This window comes from Cordyceps fumosorosea (genome assembly GCF_001636725.1).
Source record: "Cordyceps fumosorosea ARSEF 2679 chromosome Unknown scaffold_5, whole genome shotgun sequence".
Taxonomy (NCBI): domain Eukaryota; kingdom Fungi; phylum Ascomycota; class Sordariomycetes; order Hypocreales; family Cordycipitaceae; genus Cordyceps; species Cordyceps fumosorosea.
In genome coordinates, this window is record NW_017387305.1 from 262059 (window position 1) to 280045 (window position 17987).

At 57.4% G+C, this 17987-nt stretch overlaps 7 protein-coding genes across 7 annotated transcripts; 3 read left to right on the forward strand and 4 right to left on the reverse strand.

Moving 5' to 3' along the window:
- Positions 1-3364: 3364 nt before the first annotated feature.
- ISF_02785 (integral membrane protein) lies at positions 3365-4782 on the forward strand (the record flags this gene model as incomplete). Its single annotated transcript, XM_018846391.1, has 5 exons — positions 3365-3602; positions 3683-3750; positions 3812-4200; positions 4253-4324; positions 4365-4782. The coding sequence occupies 5 exons, from the start codon at positions 3365-3367 to the stop codon at positions 4780-4782; spliced, it is 1185 nt and encodes a 394-aa protein (XP_018706119.1).
- A 1436-nt stretch (positions 4783-6218) lies between these two features.
- On the forward strand, positions 6219-7223 carry ISF_02786 (Rhodanese-like protein; the record flags this gene model as incomplete). The annotated part of the gene is made up of 2 exons (XM_018846392.1): positions 6219-7117; positions 7169-7223. The coding sequence occupies 2 exons, from the start codon at positions 6219-6221 to the stop codon at positions 7221-7223; spliced, it is 954 nt and encodes a 317-aa protein (XP_018706120.1).
- Positions 7224-7903: 680 nt separating this feature from the next.
- Positions 7904-8852, forward strand: ISF_02787 (ribosomal protein S5; the record flags this gene model as incomplete). Its single annotated transcript, XM_018846393.1, has 2 exons — positions 7904-8158; positions 8337-8852. 2 exons carry the CDS (start codon positions 7904-7906, stop codon positions 8850-8852), a joined length of 771 nt encoding a protein of 256 aa, XP_018706121.1.
- Positions 8853-9257: 405 nt separating this feature from the next.
- Positions 9258-9984, reverse strand: ISF_02788 (hypothetical protein; the record flags this gene model as incomplete). The annotated part of the gene is made up of 2 exons (XM_018846394.1): positions 9258-9281; positions 9442-9984. 2 exons carry the CDS (start codon positions 9982-9984, stop codon positions 9258-9260), a joined length of 567 nt encoding a protein of 188 aa, XP_018706122.1.
- A 412-nt stretch (positions 9985-10396) lies between these two features.
- ISF_02789 (hypothetical protein) lies at positions 10397-12622 on the reverse strand (the record flags this gene model as incomplete). The annotated part of the gene is made up of 1 exon (XM_018846395.1): positions 10397-12622. The coding sequence occupies one exon, from the start codon at positions 12620-12622 to the stop codon at positions 10397-10399; it is 2226 nt and encodes a 741-aa protein (XP_018706123.1).
- A 435-nt stretch (positions 12623-13057) lies between these two features.
- Positions 13058-14215, reverse strand: ISF_02790 (3-hydroxyacid dehydrogenase/reductase; the record flags this gene model as incomplete). Its single annotated transcript, XM_018846396.1, has 3 exons — positions 13058-13783; positions 13850-14020; positions 14108-14215. 3 exons carry the CDS (start codon positions 14213-14215, stop codon positions 13058-13060), a joined length of 1005 nt encoding a protein of 334 aa, XP_018706124.1.
- A 1017-nt stretch (positions 14216-15232) lies between these two features.
- ISF_02791 (KilA/APSES-type HTH DNA-binding domain protein) lies at positions 15233-16625 on the reverse strand (the record flags this gene model as incomplete). Its single annotated transcript, XM_018846397.1, has 3 exons — positions 15233-15266; positions 15322-16483; positions 16562-16625. The coding sequence occupies 3 exons, from the start codon at positions 16623-16625 to the stop codon at positions 15233-15235; spliced, it is 1260 nt and encodes a 419-aa protein (XP_018706125.1).
- Positions 16626-17987: the final 1362 nt, after the last annotated feature.

Below are 17987 nucleotides of genomic sequence, written 5' to 3' on the forward strand. Positions count from 1 at the left end.
GTTTCAATTGTTTTGAAGGCCTTGTTCTTCATGCCTGCATCAACATCTTGACTGTTGCTCTGCAACACACTTTTTGCATTATCTTTCTCGCCGCTAATTATTAGGAGTATGAACTCGGCCTAAACTATTCCGAAACATTTTCCAGCTCTCCTCGTCTCTGCATTCACCCACTTGTTTATCCCTGCGTACTTGGCCCTCACACCATCAGGCCCAGAACAACGCTGGTGTCAAACCACAATCTGCAATCAAGTACAACTACCCGTTCACCTGGCGCTTAACTGCGGGGTAACTTCCGGTCTTTCATGGGTGACAGCCACAGGTTGGAAGAGCACTGCCGCGTTTGTAACACTGGGTAGGTTGACGCAAGATAGCCTCCGGATCGAGATCATCAACATTTGATGGCGTGGAGCGTAGGCAGCAGGTCGCCAACTTCGCTGTGGTGACCATGTAAAATTGCACATCGGACAATCGAGTTGAAGAAGGCAATTATGCCATCTCTCCCCCGAGCGTCCTCCAGGTGTCCGCCTCAAACAAGCACAAAGTTAGCCCGAGCAAGGGAAGTACAGATATGTCCGGCACGGCAAGGCAATCTGAGTGCCGAAGTATACTCACATCGTCGGAACTTCTCGTCAATTCCAAAATTCAGTGTTGTCCCCTGTCACAACGGCGAGAACCCGGCGCCTGAGCATCAATTCAAGTTCTTTGTGTTTAGTATTTCGGTCAACATCGACAGCAGAGGATCGAGCGATGTCATATTACAACACAGCATTGCTTCGTATTGGACTCCTCGCCTACTGGTAACGCATTGCTTCGGTCTCTTGCCGAGACACCACGAAGTACGCCGAAAATCCAACACGCTTGCAAGCGGCCGCCAATTGAATTGCAATTTCGACGGAATGCAAGTGTCACCAGAGTTGTAGTGGCAATACGGAGGGCTCATTCTGTCACAAATTCATGGCTTGCTGGTCGCCGTTCTGCGCCCCAGGAAAAGATTGACAAGCAGGCAAGTTGACAAGCAAACCCTTCTACCGTATTGTGCAACCTCGAAACCCCGTTTATGCGTTGTCACACAGCTCGGAGCTCTCTGTGTCAATTCTTTTCATGTGATACCAGTTGGCTTCCTTGCCGCCCAACAGAAGTGGTTGAGGCGTCCAGTGAAGCTCGAATGCATCAAACCCCAGGTTCAAGAGTCGGCCGGTCCGAGTTACAGCGCACATGACGATCATGGGCGGGCTGCCCCGGACTTGTCGTACAATATGTACATATTTGTCATTCGAGGCGGTTTCGTGGCAGTTGACCCCAGTCAGATGGCGCGGCTCTTCATATTTGCGTGGGCGCCCCCTTTTCCTAAGAACACCAGGTGCCCGGTTAGGAGCAAACCCTCCTCCTGCGTGGAGGGAAGATCTGCAGCTCCATGGCATTCAGTAACGAACCCCGTCGAAATTCTGGGTAGTAGCGCGGCGCCACGGGACGCTACAGCCTGCCGCCTTGCATTTCCGATGCATTCCCAGTATATTGGTGAAACGGTAGCAGCGCGCCCTCAGAGACAATTTACAACTTGGCAATGGCATATGTGGTTCAGATTACAGTGCATCAAAAAGACATGCATGGGATCGGTTACACCCGCGGTACCGAGAGATATCGGTAGATGAGCTATGTACTTGCTGGTGATTTTTTCCTCTACGGACTTGCAGACGACCAACGTCCCATGCATAACCAATGCGCAGCGTGGGTTGGACCGGGGCTGTCGTTTCCCTTCTTCATTCGGCACCGTTGTTACCCCGAGCTTTTTGGTTGACAAAACGTCTGCCATCCACGTGGAGTTGGCTGTAGTAGCGCAAGTCACAGGCCGCCGCGTAAGTCAGAGAAGGCGGCCCGTCTTGTATCTTATTTTTGAAGCTATGTAACAACATTTCTGTCAGGGGATCGAGTAAACCCGCAGGGGGGCAAGTAGTCCACCAAGCGAGACAGCAAACTGTCTGTCATATTTCGAAGAGAGGGCTGAGCTAGCAGGCAATCCCCTGGCCCAAGCTTCTTTCCCTGACCGCCAATAATCATCCTGGTACGGTGTCTGAGAAAGCGAGAGCGGCAATCAGGAATCAAGCCAATAGGCACATGCCCTTGTCGTCAAATGCTCAGCAATCGACTTTGTGGCGTTGCGAGCTGGCAAACCGACTTCGTTCAGAGCGGGTTTGCAAGTGAGACACCAACTGGTTATCGGGCTCCATCTGGGCTGAATGGCTGAGCAATCAGTCCTTCCTCACTGGGCTGCAGATCGCCAACAACCTAACGGTAGAAGGAATTAACCCCCGCCAGATGGTAAGAAGCCATCATCTGCATTGCTAACTAGTTAGCTAGGCTAGGGGGTTAATGATCTTTTCTTACTTGCCAAAACCCGGTGCGTTTCCTTCAACAAGGGCTCGTCTGAAACATGGTACAACTTTGGCAGGAGGCGGCAGGTTCTCTTGTCGGGAACTCAGACTTCAGCGAAGCTCTGGTCACCCGTTTTCTCTTGGTCCTCCGCAGATCGACCTTGTCGCGGGAAGAGCGTCTTTCCCACATCAGCACGTTTTTTCTCCTCCTCCCTGCTTTTTTGTTAGTGGCCCAGCCTACGCCCAGTCTAGAAGCATTCTCTCGGGCTAACAGAAGAGACGGGGCGCCCGCCATCAGAGGAAACAAACTGTGTAAACTAGCCCAACGCGGCGGGCGGAATATCACTCCAGCAGGGGTTCACCTTGTGTGCTGTGCCTGACACTTATTACCAGTTAAACGGAGTATGCTCGTCCCATCTCCGCAACTTCGTAGCGTGGATTGCGGCCCCCCTCGGGCCCTGTTCAACTGGTTAACTAAAGACAATGGAAACGGCCCTAACAACTCCCGATTGAGGGTTAATTGGGGTGGTTTTGGTGTGGCTGAAGATTGGACAGAGAAACTTCCCATTATTAGAAACTGGTCATCCCCCCCACTACCCGACGGGTTGATGATTCCCGTCTACTTGGCAGCGAGACGAACTTGGACCTCTCTTACTCTTTCCTCTCTGTCATAATAAAAGCACAGCGTGCCCCCGCTCCCATTGGCGCTGGGACATTGGTCGATCTTGATCTTCGTCTTAGCTGATCGTTAGGAGCGAGGCATACAACAGACACGGCAAAGAGAGGGCGAAAAAAAGGAAACCGGAATCTATATCCTGATACGAAAGTACACGGGACGAAGCGGCCCAGCGTGCGCTGGGGAGCCGACGCTCTATACAAAAGACGACACACATTCGGTATTTGGTTGGACAATAAGCAGCAGCATCGACTGAAGAGGAGGAAAAGGAAGAAGAAGAAGAAGAAGAAGAAGGGAAGGAGAAAGGAAAGGCAAAATGTATCATGGGCACTGGAATCACACAACGCCGACGGAGATGCCGCATTCTCCGGTCGAGGAGCATTGGCGTACAACGCTACCCGCCGTGTCGCTGACGTTTGGCATATTGGCATCGGCCGTCTTCGTCCTCCGCGTATTTGCCGCGCGGTTCACCTCGTGCAAGCTCCGGGCAGAGGACGTGCTCATGGGCGTCGGCGTCGTTCTGATGTGGGGGACTGTTGCCTCCGTGTTGATGAGTGAGTCTTGCCGGACCGCCGAGTCCTTCCGGCCCTTCGTTCCTCGGGGCCTTGTATTTGCTAACCTGACCCGTGCCCAGAGGCCTACAACGGCGTTGGGCTCCGTGAGTGGGAAATACCAAAGCATCGCAGATTCCTGCTCAACTTCGTACGCGCTCCTCCCCATTCCCTCCTTCTTCCCTCGGCAATGCTAACACCACCATGAAAAGGGCTCGTTCCTGCTGTCCAAGTTCTGGGCCGGCTCGATGGCGTGCTGCAAGGTTGCCATCGTGCTCTTCCTGCGGCGCGTCGTCGGCTTCAAGCGCTCCGTCAACGCGGCCCTCGTCGCCGTCGCCGTGGTCTCGGTGCTCTGGGCGCTCGGCGTCATCCTCTTCTCCACGTTTGCGTGCCAGCCCGTGTCCTTTTACTGGGACCGGTCAGCCCAGAACGGCCACTGCCTGCCGCGGCGGCACTACAAGACGGGCAACATCGTCTTTGCCGTCTTCGGCATGGTGACGGACATCGTCATCCTCATCATCCCCTTGCCGACGTTGTGGCGGTCGCAGATGCGCAGGAAGCAAAAAATTGCCATGACGGGCGTGCTAAGCATTGGTCTATTGTGAGTCTATCCCATACCTTTGCTTCGGACGTGGGCAACAACCTAACAAAAGACAAAAGTGTCTGTATATTCAGCTTGCTGCGGACCGTGCAGTTCTTCTACCTCGACTTGGAGCACATTTCAAGTGAGTAACAATAACAACTCCCCGTCTTCTATCGTACCAGGACAGTCTTGCTGACAAAGGCCCGAGCAGCCTCAAGCGCGTTGGAGAGCCTATGGTGCGTGCTCGAGAACGAATTCGCCGTCATCTGCGGCTGCACGCCTCAGATCGCTCCCCTCTTCCGCAGCCTGCGCCCCAGCAAGGCAAAGGTGTCGGGTTACGCGGGAATGTACGACACATCCGTGCTCGGCAAGCACAACAAGATGAGCGTCATCCGCACGACCGTCATCGGGACTGGCGGCGAGGCGATGCCGGGTCTGCGGCCGTCGCCGAGAGACGGCAGGAGCTCGTCGGAGATTGAGCTCAAGGGAATTGAAGTTCGCACGGCGATCAACCAAGAGGTTTCGGGAGGCGGAGTGCAGCTCCACGACGCGGGGCGCGTGTCGGTGGAAGTGGAAAAGGGAAACTATACCCGCATATAGGCATGTTGCTTTTTGGTGTTTGTAGCGAGCGTGCTGAAGCCGCGCTGAAAGTGGGCTTCTATTGTATGTAGCATTGCATTTGAAACGACAATTTATGAAGTCAAGAATCGGCTTGGCAACGCCAGAGTGCCAATGTGTGGTCCGTCCCGGACATTGTCATGAATCATTAGTCTGTGCGAGGGGTCGGCTCATTTTCCTGCTCAGCCCATTCGAAGGCTGCATTCGAAAACAGTCAGACACCACATTTTTGAGAGCCAAGCGAGAGAGAGGAGGCTTACGCTGTCGACACATGGGACATTGTCCTCGCGAAGTGTCCTGTTTAATCCACTCCATGATGCAGTGCTGAGACGCGTTGTCAGCAAACCAAACCCGAGGCGCGGATGCAGAGAAATGAAAGGGTAGATGCTCACCATGTGAAAATTGTGTCCGCATTTGCCTGATACTGCGTGACTGTTAGCATCTGTGCCCTTACATAGTGAGATAGACTTGGGCCATACGCAGTGCGCAGTCGTCGCCTGGATATCTGCACGAAGGACACGTCCCGTCAAAGTGAACCTGGCAGATGCCGCAGACGTCGTCTTCGGGGATGTCCCATCGCCAGGTGGCGACGGCATTCCACTCCTTGATGGTCACCTTCATCGCGCGAGCGTTTGTTGTTGCTCGTTGTCGGGCTATAAAAAAAGCATTGCACCAGTTCTGCGCGGGCCGTGAAAGTTGTGATGCTTGCAAGAGGGGATGTTTCGATTCAGAGTCTCCTTCGCGGTCGATGATGTGCCTGATAATGTGTGGTTGGCCAAGACGTGTAGTAGAAGACGTGATTTTGGCGTGTCTTGTTGGTGATGTTTGTTTGATGGTTAAGCGGCCAACGGTCCGGCCCCAGAAAAGATTGCCTAGCGGGTTCGACCAAGCTTCCAGGGGACTTTTAGCGCTGCTCGCCGCTGTAAACCCCGGTTTCAGCACTGTGAAGGCGCCAATTCTCGTCCCTGACCGACAACGGCGACTCGATTTTCAGCAGCTTTCCCATGTCAACCAAGCTCGCCTCCTTGAAGCTGCAAGCCACTGGGTCCAAGCTCCCCGCATCCGCGGACCAAAATCATTGTGACGCCAACCTCCCCCCGCCGTCCCGGACCTTGCCATTTTATCCATCTCCCATTGACATTTCAATTCAGCATTGCTGCTCGCATTGGCTGCCAGCCGTGACATATCTCCCGTGACCATCGCAGACGCTGCTGTGATTGAAACCTACCGCACGGTGGTGCCTCCGCCGCCGATCGGAACCCATCCGCTCCGCTCACCAAAGCTTTCACACGCACACTGCTCCCCGCTGCTCCGGCCGCTGGACTTGTTGTAGGCAGCCTCGCCTTCTGGCCATGGCATTCGTAGCTGTCGGACGACGGGCTGCGCGAACCGGCCTGCCCCGGGTGATGACCGCCGGGATGGCCGCCGCCGCCGCCGCCGCCGGCCGCCGCGGCTTCTCCTCGTACCTCGTCACGCCCAAGGAGCTCAACGCGGCGCTCCTCCGGAACCCGCCGTCGCCCATCAGCACCGACGCGCGCGTCATCCCGCTGTGCGCCGCGTGGTTCCTACCCAACGACGAGCGCACCGGCATCCAGGCCTTCCGCGAGCAGCGCATACCCAAGGCGCGCTTCTTCGACATCGACAAGGTCATCGACCGGCGCAGCCCCTACCCGCACATGCTGCCCGACGCCAAGGGCTTCGCCGGCGCCATGAGCGAGCTCGGCGTTCGCAAGGAGGACGTGGTCGTCGTCTACGACACCAAGGAGCTCGGCATCTTCTCCGCGCCCCGCGTCGGCTGGACCCTGCGCCTCTTCGGCCACGAGAACGTCCACATCCTCAACAACTTCAAGCTCTGGGTCGACGAGGGCTACCCGACCGAGTCGGGTGAGCTCTACAGCGTCGAGTGCTGCCCGTACCCGATCCCCGAGCTCGACGAGGCCAGGGTCGCCACGTTCGAGCAGGCCAAGGAGGTCGCCCTCGACTACAACAAGGAGGGCGCCGAGGGCGTTCAGGTCCTGGACGCGCGGCCGCATGGCCGCTTCACCGGTCAGGCCCCTGAGCCGCGCGAGGGGCTGTCCTCGGGCCACATGCCGGGGTCCATCAGCCTGCCGTTCAGTGAACTGCTCGATCCGGCGACCAAGGCGTTCCCCTCGCCGGAGAAGCTCAGGAGCATCCTGTCAAAGAAGGGCGTCGACCCCAACAAGCCTATCATTTCCAGCTGTGGAACTGGCGTTACGGCCTGTGTTGTTGACGCGGCGCTCGAGGTTGCCGGCTACGGCACCCCAGAGTCGCGAAAGGTGTATGATGGCAGCTGGACGTAAGTAGTGACAAGATTCTTTGATGAGAATTCAGGCTAATAGCGCGGCAGAGAATGGGCACAACGTGTGCAGCCCAGTGAGAACCTCATCCTCAAGTCTGAGTAGAGTTGGGTTGGTGTAGGCTGGATAATACGAGGAGCAGCCTGGATACCCTTTGGAATTTGTCTATCACCTGCAGTCTATGTATTATTATCTATTCATCTAGTACAGTACACTCTCCACCAATTGATACGAGTCTCGACAAACCAATTTGTAAGTCCAATTTACACTTTACATTTTTCAGCACAGAGTACAATCCTCAAGGCCCAGCTATTCCGAATATTTCTTCTCCAAGAAAGTCTTGGCATTTGTCGCGTTCTTTCCAATGGCCGTAGCCTTCAACAATCAAAATACAAAATGAAATTTAGTTTACAGTCAAACCATACTCTTTCGTCATAGTGCAGCGATGGATCAAACCGTTTGGAGGCTGCGTTGCTGGATCTTGACTTGGCGACTGTTTAGGTTTAGCGCAAGAACCGTTTTCAAGCCTGAATCCTTAGGCCAAAGTAAGGCAGAAAGAATACCAACAAAGGTTACCCACACACAATCTTGTTAGGGCTCGCTAACCTTTTGGCCGCACTACTGCCGAAAAATTGGCCAAACTGCCCACAGTTGTGTGCTTGCACCAGGGACCCCGCCGAAAAAGTCACCGTCACGACGACCTCTCTTCCCGCCCACCGTTTTGTGACTTGCGCAACACCAACACACCAAACCTTCCCCCCTAACGACAACACATATCATACAACATGGCTGACCGTGGAGGACGCGGTGGTGGTTTCGGAGGCCGTGGCGGCGACCGTCGCGGTCGCGGTCGTGGCCGTGGTCGCCGCGGCGGCAAGTCCGAGGAGAAGGAGTGGCAGCCCGTCACCAAGCTCGGCCGCCTCGTCAAGGCCGGCAAGATCAACAGCATGGAGGAGATTTACCTGCACTCCCTGCCCATCAAGGAGTACCAGATCGTCGACCACTTCCTCAAGGACGCTCTCAAGGATGAGGTCATGAAGGTGCGCACCAACTTTGGCCCGCCACGAATGCCGCAAATGTAACGAATCGACTCGCTGCGGACGACAAATCGTGCTCAAAGGCAGAGTCGAGGCAGCGAGGGATGAGATGTTATTAGCTGGCTACGGCTCAATGATTGAAAAAAATGGAATGGCTCGCTAACGTGTTTCGCCGTAACAGATCAAGCCCGTCCAGAAGCAGACCCGCGCCGGTCAGCGCACCCGCTTCAAGGCCGTCGTCATCATCGGCGACTCCCAGGGCCACGTCGGCCTGGGCATCAAGACCTCCAAGGAGGTGGCCACCGCGATCCGCTCCGCCATCATCATCGCCAAGCTGTCCGTCATCCCCGTCCGTCGCGGCTACTGGGGCAACAACCTCGGCCAGCCTCACTCGCTCCCCTGCAAGGAGTCGGGCAAGTGCGGTTCCGTCACCGTCCGCCTGATCCCCGCGCCCCGCGGTACCGGCCTCGTCGCCTCGCCCGCCGTCAAGCGCTTCCTGCAGCTCGCCGGTGTCGAGGACGCCTACACCTCGTCCGCCGGCTCCACCAAGACCCTCGAGAACACCCTCAAGGCCTGCTTCGTCGCCGTCTCCAACACCTACGGCTTCCTCACCCCCAACCTGTGGAAGGAGACCAAGCTGCTGCGCAGCCCGCTGGAGGAGTTCTCCGACTCGCTCAAGGAGGGCAAGCGCATTTAAGCGCTTGTGCTGGGGTTTTATAGTGTGACTCCATCACGGGGTGACGTCGTGATGTGAGGGGTTTTTATGAAGGAAGGAGGATACGATGCGCGGGGGTCCAAACGATTCATGTTTTGTTTTTGGTCTTCATGATGGTTTGCCGATTATATAGGGCAAAAGATTTTAACGTCTTTTAACGTCAGAGACTTGGGCGCCTGGGGACATCTCGTGGCTACCTTCTGAATTACAAAAAGTTAGACAAATTCTTCAAAACTTTGCATGTGACTAGTCTGCACATTGTCGTTTTCTCTGCGGGTGGTTATGAATTATGCTGACTACGCTCTTTAGATGCCACTATCGAGCCGACCCTTCCAGTACCAAGCATCAGCTGCATCTCGGCCAGCCACTGGCGAAACCTGCCCTGTCCTACCACACCTCTTGCACGTCTGCCTAAGTCGCAGATGTAGAGTCCATCACTGCTGCGTCAACATGGAGGGCGCAGCTGTGGCAACTTTGCCCAAAGCCCCATCGCTCGCCAGCAATGAGAGGACAAATGCACTGCTCGACATGCCGAACCAGTCCTTGCTTTGCAAGAGACGCCACGGCGTACTTCCACATCTCGATCGCCTCGCGGAACAGGACATAGCCAGAGTAGGCCGCGTCCCCCGCCGCCCCCGCCGTCGCGCGGGTCTCGGGCGAGTCTGCGACACAAGCCCACGTAGCTCGCCAGCAGAAGCCGGCGTCGCAAATCGGGCGCGTCGGCGAGCCAGACGGTATAGAGCCAGCTGCTGAGCGCAAAGGAGCAGGCGCCGTCGTCGCACCACGGCCCGTGCGGTGGTGCGCAGCGCCGGCTGCTGCAGCGCGGCGGCCGCCTCGTCCCGCACAATGCGCGCCGCCTCCGGAGTGACCAGTTCCGGATGCGGTGCTGTAGCTTCGCCGGTGGGCTGGGGTGGCAGCGAGACGGCCAAGGCGAGGCCGGGCATGAAGTTGGGCCGCGGGACACGTCGTCGGCGGATAGACGGCAGTAAGGGGTGCTGCTGCTCCGGTGCTCGTGCCTGTGCCACAGCCACACGTCCAGGGGCGGCTGACCCGTGGTAGATGCGAGGATGGCCATGCTCTCGCACGAGTCTCTGTAGCGAATCTCGTCGGCCATGGTCTTCCTCAGATGAAGAAGGGTCACAGGCTCGATGGCTTGTCTGCAGGCACCTCGGATAAAGGATGTTTGGTGGCTGGAAGGAAACAAGGATGAAGGTAATTTCAGCTATTCTTCGAATGGAAGTGCATGCCTCCCAATATATACATAGAGAGAAGGCTGACGGTATTGTTCCTCCCTGCATGTAAAATGGCTGCACAAACGCGGCAGACCTTCTTCCAGAGCCGTCAATAAGTATCATCCACGAATATTCCCAGCGTGTTGTGTCCTCCTCTTAACTGTGCAGACGTAAAGTAGTCAATTGATCGCTTACAGCTGTATATAGTGTATCAGTATATATTTCAGCATTCCAAATACACGTGGCCAAATACGCGTGGTCCTTGCAATGTCGACTCGCCCTTCCCCGCGAAACCTACCGCAGAAACTTGCGTCCAATCGCGGCATGCTCGTCAAACATGTACGCCGTCACCTCCTCGCTCATCACCTGCTCCTGCTTCCTCTCGCGCTCCTCCCTCATCTCCTTCCTCCGCGACTCCACCTCCGCCCTGCCCGGCCCCCTCTCGCCGATCATCCCCCGCACCGCATCCACCAGCTCCGGGGGCACCCTCCGCGCGCGCCAGTCCACGCGGTCCCAGCCGGCATCCGCCCACCAGCCCGGCTGCTGCGGCGGCGCCGCGCGCGTCGAGCACACTCGGACGTGCGGGTCCACCAAGTGCACCGCCAGCCAGCGCCTCCGGCCCGGTCGCCGCGGGTCGCGCAGCCGAAACGCCTCCACGCGGTGCTGCACCGCGTTGGGGAACGCGACCAGCCGCCCGTCCGGCGCGAGCACCGTGCCGAGCTCCTGCAGGGCCGGCGCGCCGCCGTCGAGGTCGAGCGGGGAGTCGAGCCCGTAGATTTCGGCGAGCGGCGCGAGGGGGTGGTGCGGGCCGGAGCCGGTGCCGCCGCCCCAGACGTGCTCCAGGGGATCCAGGTCGGCCTCGACGCGGAACGACAGCGCGCCCGCGGCGTCGGCCACATTGTCGCTGTCGAGGTACACCATGGCCGTCGCGACGATGCGGTCGCTGAGCAAGCCCGCGAGCCGCCACGGGGTCGCCGCGCGCGTCGGCCGCGCGGGGGTCAGCTCGACCGCGCCAATCTCCACGACCACCTGCAGCCCGCGGCGCGCAAACTGCGTCTCCAGCGAGACCTGGTAGAACGCGTGGTCCTCCTTGGGCGGCAGCTGGCCCCCGCCGCGTTGCCAGTCCGGCGCGCGGCCGGGAACGACGGCGCGGTTGTTGCGGCCGGCCTTCCACTCGGCGTAGGTGAAGGCGGCGCCGGGCTCCGGATGCAGCCACGCCTTGCACCGGCGATGCTTGAGCTTGACCGCGGCGGATGGCGAGTACGTGGCCGCCCAGTCCGGGAGGATCTGCGGGTACTGCCAGGAGGGCGGGGGCGCGCGCGGGTTGTCCGGCCGCGCGAGGAAGGCGTCGAGCCGTGCCTTGGTCGCCGCGTACAGCTCGCCCTGGCCGGCCCGCATGATCTCGTCTAGCTCCTCGAGCTCGACGGGCGTCGGCTCCTGCGGAGTCCACTGCACGCCGTAGGTGCGGATGCGCTCCGGCGTCCGTCCCCGGCCCGTCCACGCCAGGATCTCGTTCCACGGCTGGACGGACGCCTCGACGACGGCCTCGATGGAGCGGTAGAGGGAGAAGTGGTGGCGTGGGTGCAGGTTGTTGATGTATGAGGTCAGCCTCATCCCCGTAGTCCTGGCGTCGGGCGGCCCGAAGCAGACCTCGGAGGGAAGCCACTGGAACCGCGGCGAGAACATGTAGGCGCGCTGTCGCCAGGGCTCCTCGGGTGAGCCTCCAAAATGCCGGCATACTGTGCATTCCGCGGCCCTTTGCGGCACACCTTCCATGCCTCTTGTCGGGTTGCCGTCACAGCGACCCCAAGGAGACCGCGAGCAGGACCATTTTTGTTCCTGGGACCGGACTCCCCGTCCCATATGGTCAGCAGCATTGACGCTCCTGACGCTTCCCCCGTCACTTAGAACGTGCGTCTCGCCAAAAATGAGTGGGAACATGTCTGGATCAACTAGTGATGTCTGCGTCTCGCCTTCCAAGGGAAGACTTTGGTGCTGCTCATGACATTGATGTGAGAGATCCGGCGCTCTTGTCAGTGCGTCGACCTCAGCGGTCATCTTTTCCAGCAACGATGGTGAGATCAGATAGTCCGACTTGCAGATGCGCGATGCCGTGTCAAAAACGTGCGTCAACTTGACCTTTTCGTAGTACACGGCCTTGTCCAGCAGCTCGGCCAAGCACCAGTCCCATGCCGCCGGGCTGATCAGCTCCCAAGACGCCGCCTCACGAGCCCACTGCGCGACAACGGCCGGATCCCCAACCTCCACGTGCCAGTTTGGCCGGTCCGTGATTGCATTCATCAATCGGAGCATGGCGAGCTCCCGGGCCGTGAGCCGGTTCTGGCTCCAGTCGCCGAAGCCGTGGGCGAAGCGCTCCCCGGCCGGCCCCTCAGTCGGCACGCGCATGCCGCCGAAGCCGGGCACGACAAGCGGGTGCTTGCCGGAATCTTCGAATTCAATGCCCGCATCTCCATGCTTTTCCAACGTTTTTCTAGCCTTTTTAGGGAACCGTCGGCTCATGTTGGGGGGCACTTTGGCCGGGTGAGTTGGACGGTGCCCAGGTCGGTCAGACTGGTAAAGGTCCCTACTAGGAAAACGGGGTCACTTATTAGGACTGGATCTGCAGGCAGAAGATTTCCATCTTGATAGGCTCAGAATTGATTGAGGGGCTTTTTGTATGAGACCATGCGTTCACGTTCACGCAAGTGGGACTGTTGCCTGTCACAGCCACAAGAACACGGCAGTTGATCTGCGCAAAAGAAATACGTGACAACGATAGAAATATTCCGAAAGTCCACAGGACATGAATCTGCTTTTACCATCAGGGTAGATAAGCATTCTCTATATTTACTCTAGATAAAAACCTGCTCTCCTCCCGGGGTAGATAAACAGTGTATAAATCATCATGACATTCATTTCGCCCCTCTCTTCTTCACCCGCACCACCATCGCCCCCCTACTCCTTTCCGCCCAGGTACCTATACACGACCGAAAAGTCGCGGCCCTTGCAGTCCTCCCTCTCCGCCGCCTCCTCGTAGACCTTGAACGCCGCATCCGCCAGCTTCATGTCCGCGCCCGCCTCGTCCGCCGCCACCATCGCCAGCCTCAAATCCTTCTTCATCAGCGAGATCCCAAACCCGCCCTTGTAGTCCCTCCCCGCCGGCGCCGCTGCCACCACGCCCGGCACCGGGTTGTTCACCTCACTCGGCCAGCACCGCCCCGTGCTCACGTTGAGCACGCCCGCCAGCGTCGCCGCGTCCAGCCCCCACCGCGTGCCCAGGTTCATCGCCTCGGCCGTCGCGATGTTGTTGAGCGCCAGCAGGTAGTTGTTGGCCAGCTTGGCCGACAGACCCGCGCCCTGCCCGCCGCAGGCGAGCACCTTGCGGCCCATGGCCAGCAGCGTCGGCTCGAGGCGGGAGAGGGGCAGGGAGGCGGGGGCGCCGAGCATGAAGGTGAGGGTGCCGGCGGTGGCGCCGACGACGCCCCCGGACATGGGCGCGTCGGCAAAGGTGCCCTGCTCGGCGGCGGCGACGGAGCCGGCGACGGCGCGCGAGGTGGACGGGTCGATGGTGGAGCAGTCGATGAAGACGCGGTCGGCGCGCCGGGGCAGGGACGGGGTGAGGATGGACTCGTACACGCCCTTGACGTGCTGCGGCTCCGGAAGGACGGTGATGACGGTGTCCTGAGGTGCGGTGTTAGTTAGCGTGTACATGTGTTGACAGAGCCATCAGTTCGGGATGGAACGTACAGCTTCCTTGGCGGCATCGTGGGCGCTGGCGGCGAGCTCAACGGCCGCACCATTGGACGCGGCCGTCATCTCGGCGTGCAGGCGCTTCATGGCGTCGCCGTTGATGTCGTAGAGCGAGATCTTGTCACTGGGCTGGAGCTTGGACTGGAGGTTCTTGGCCATTTGGTAGCCCTTGTTTTGAAACGTTCAATGTTAGTGGGGGTCACGAATAGAATCTTCGCGGAACATTTTGACATCTGCAGCTCGCAAAAAGCTCACCATTTGACCAAGACCGACAAAGGCGTAGTTGTCGAGACGTCTCGGCGTCGTCGCGAAGCCCCTCCGCTGGGCCGCGCCGCGGAGCATCTGAGCCGCAACCGAACGCATTGTGTGGGTTTTGATAATGAAGAAGCAAGTTGAGGTAATAAGCCAGAATTGATGTGGAATCGACTGGTGGGCAATGGGCAAGCAAACGGGCCTCTTCAATCAGCACGACTCTTGGTCCAAGAGAAAGAGAAAAAAACGGACGACTCGGCAAACGGATAATGTCTTGACTGACGAGGGGAGAGCTCTGGCCGTTTGTGGTTGCTCCGCCAAAGCCGTCCATTGCCGGCACCAGCCATGGCGCTAAAAGCGTGGGACCTGGTTGAGCTCGGCGCTCGGGCTGCGATTTTGGTGCGGAGAAAACACGGGGTAATCGCTGCTTACCCTGGACATGATGTTGACCAAAGCTTGAATCCCAATGATGTGATATGAACCCCTAGATTTCTCTGCTAATGGAAGCTGTGTGTTTTTCCGCCCTTTACTTTGCTCGGGGTACTGGCCTTTTAATGCAAGACCCCAGCCCGAGCGTATTGTCATGATGTGATGTGAAAGCAGTAGACCCCTTCAGCAGCATAAGTATGAACATGGTCCGTCCGCATTACGCACATCTCACTCACCAGCATCAGTTCGTCAACTCATTCAAACATCTGCCTCATAAAAACTATCAACAAGGGGAGTCAAAGTTCCATTGTTAAGGGTGGGGGTATTCTTCTTTCTTCATCTCGCTCTGGGAACATCCTTTTGAAAGCCAAAAAACACAAAAACCACGATAACCACAATACACATAAACGAAAGTCGGGCAGGGGGAATAACTATAAACCAAAAAAGACCAAAGTAAACCGACGGCAAAAAAACAGGAAAAGAGAAACGACCCACCACAACTCCGGAAACGCAGCCACATCATAATGACATGAATAACGATTAGCCGCGTCCCCGAGGTTCCTTTTCCTCTCACTCTCATGTTCAAACTGTTTGAGATTGAGCCACCGTCTCTTCCTGGTACCCATCTTGAAATCCCAAGGTCCAATTTCTATTTCTTCCGTCTCCTTTCTCCTCTAAATCGAAATATGTTGTTTTGAATTACAAAAAGTTAACAAGCCAAGGGACCAGAGCACTGTTCATCTGTCAGCGGTTTTGCAATTCTAAATCAAGTCAGTAATCCAACTTACCCAACAGCAACAGTAGCTCCAATTCCAATAAAGGCTCTGTTTCTAACTCTGTCTTTGCGCACCTCTGCGTCAGTCTTGGCCTTCTTCGCGCGCGGTTGCGATTCTTTCGATTCTTTCGATTCCGCAGCATCCTTGTTATCTGCGCCTTCCTCGGCTGGGGTAATGTCGCTGGCCTTGCGCTTGCCCTTCTTGGATTCGGTCTTGTCGCCTGACTTCGCGGCAGCAGCCTTGTCGGCCTCCTTGGCAGATTCAACTTGTTCCTTTGCCGTGGCCATCATGGCAGCAATCTCCTCGGCGCTTGGTGGCTGGCCGGCTGTGGGCAAGGGAACCTCCACCTCGGTAACGGTCTGCTTCTTGTCGCTGCCCTTGGCACCCTTGACTGGCTCCTCGACGACGACGTGCAGTTTGGCGGTGTCGTCGTCAGCCTTAACAGGCTGCAGAACAACCGTAGGCTCGAAACCAATGGCCTTGGGAACGGTAGATTCGGAGTCCCCATTGATGGCAGCAGCAGCCTCCTTTTCGGCAGCAGCCTTGGCAGCCTTGGAGCTTCGCTTGCGAGGTGAGGCGGGGGCCTTCCTGACGCTCGTCTTGGCGGGGCTAACGGACCGTCGCGAGCGTCTTGAGGCACTGCCGGTGGTAGAAGCGGCGGGGGATAGTAGAGGTTGTGTGGCCTTGGCCAGGTCGAATTTGGGAGGAGCCGAAATCTTGCGAGCGGGAGAGGAAGATGGGTCGTTGCCCTGGGAGATGGTGATCTTGGCGGGGTCGAGCAGGGCGCGGATCCAGACAGCAATCTGGTACTCCTCGGCGAGGGCGAGAGCCTGCTCCGGGGGAATCCAGATGTTACCGGCAGTCTCCTCGGGGCTGGTGGTCGGCAAGGACTTGATGTACTTGCGCTCGGCCTCCTCGTCCGCGGCCTCGGCGTATGGGAATGTCGCCTTGAACATGCCGGTAGCGGAAACGTAGCCGTCGAAGCTGCGGCGCATAAGGAAATAGCTGTTGGGGCTGGATTTAAAGATTCCCGAGACAATTCCCTTGTGCATGGGGGCACGAAGGTGGGCGTAGTCGAAGACACCGAGGGCGGTAGCGTCGCCATCGTCGTTGCCGGCCATCTTAGGCGTAAGCTTAGTCTGTCCGAGACGGCGGCGGGAAATGAGTTCGGAATCTAAAAATGGGCAATGGATTAGTAACGGCGCGATCGGGGAGTTGGGTTCGTCGTGGGAGCGACGAGACAGCTACCAACATTCAGGGATGTCCTCCATCATCAGCGGGTTCCGCTTGGCGGGGAGAGTTCGGGTAGAAGCCATGGCGACGGAGCAGTCTCGTGACGAGAGCCGACAAGACTATATTTTGGGAGCCGCGAAAGCGATTCGAATGTGTAGCGGAAGCTGGGTGCCTGTAGATGAAGGGACGAGACGAGAGGATTAGTCGCAAAGCCGGGTGGATTGGGATGCGCGCGTGCGCGCGTCGCAATGGAACGTGGCAAACGATGTAGCAAGCCGATTGCCTGCCACGTTGGAGCGTTGCAAAAAAATTATAAAGATTTGATGGCGTACAGTAAAAGAAGCGAAAAAAGCGATGATCTTGTTGGCAGAGAGCAAAGGGAAAGAAGCTCAACGCGACTGGGACCCGGCGCGACGAGCTAGCAATAAGATGCTGCGCGGAATAGAAGAATGAAAGAAGTCGAGGAATGGGGAGAAAAGCCGGAAAGCAATTCCTCAGTAGTCCACGCGAGAAGAAGAGGGATAGAGATGAAGAAAAGAAGCACAAGCGGTCGAACGCGGGGATGGAGGATGCGACGCCGTCGACGGGGGTGCAGACGAGAAACAACTGCAGGAGGGAAAAAGATTGGCGATGGCGGCGGGTTCCTTTGGCCAGAGAGCGACCGAGGGAGTTTGGGTGGGCAGCGAATGAGAGTGGGTGCGCGTTGCTCGCGTGGGTAACCTTTCTAGCTGGGGGGAATTGGACGCGACCAGCGGTATCCTGTGTCGCAGCGCCACAGCCAGTGGATAGCAAGGCCGGGTACCTGTGGCTGGCTGGCTGCCCAAGATGACCACCAGCCAACGGACAAACTACCTACTGATTTTGATTAGCGGCAAACGTAGCGAATAATCAAGGCGGTAATAAAATCCATAGGATCTTTCCCAAATCTACCTAGCGTTCCAGGTAACACATCCTGCAGTGGTACAATAAAAACAAGTCAGCGGGGTGATGGGATAAAATCATAAACCCCGAGTACCCGTCGCAGGAGGCTTCGAAATCCCACACCACAGGGCCTTTGTTTAGTGGACAGCTGGCCGCAATTACACTGATGTGGGCCCTTTCTCCATCCGCTTCGGGTTGCTGGTTCCTGCTCTGTCTCTGTCTGCCTCTTTCGTTCTCACCTAGCCCATGTTGAAGATTTCATGGGTACGGGGTACGCTGTATCGTTCTCATTATCTGCTTCAGCATCACTCCATTTTGTTCTCCTTCTCCTTCTCGTCACTCGTCACATCGCCGCACTCGTGCCTACACCGCCCATGATAAGCGCCTACCTGCCTCGCCGAGTTAATCACCAACACCTAGCCCACACCACCACAACCATAGACACCACCATAGGTTCATCGACATCGCTCCGTTCTAACTCACATCCATCTCCACACCAGCAACGCCAGCTGTCCAGTTATTAC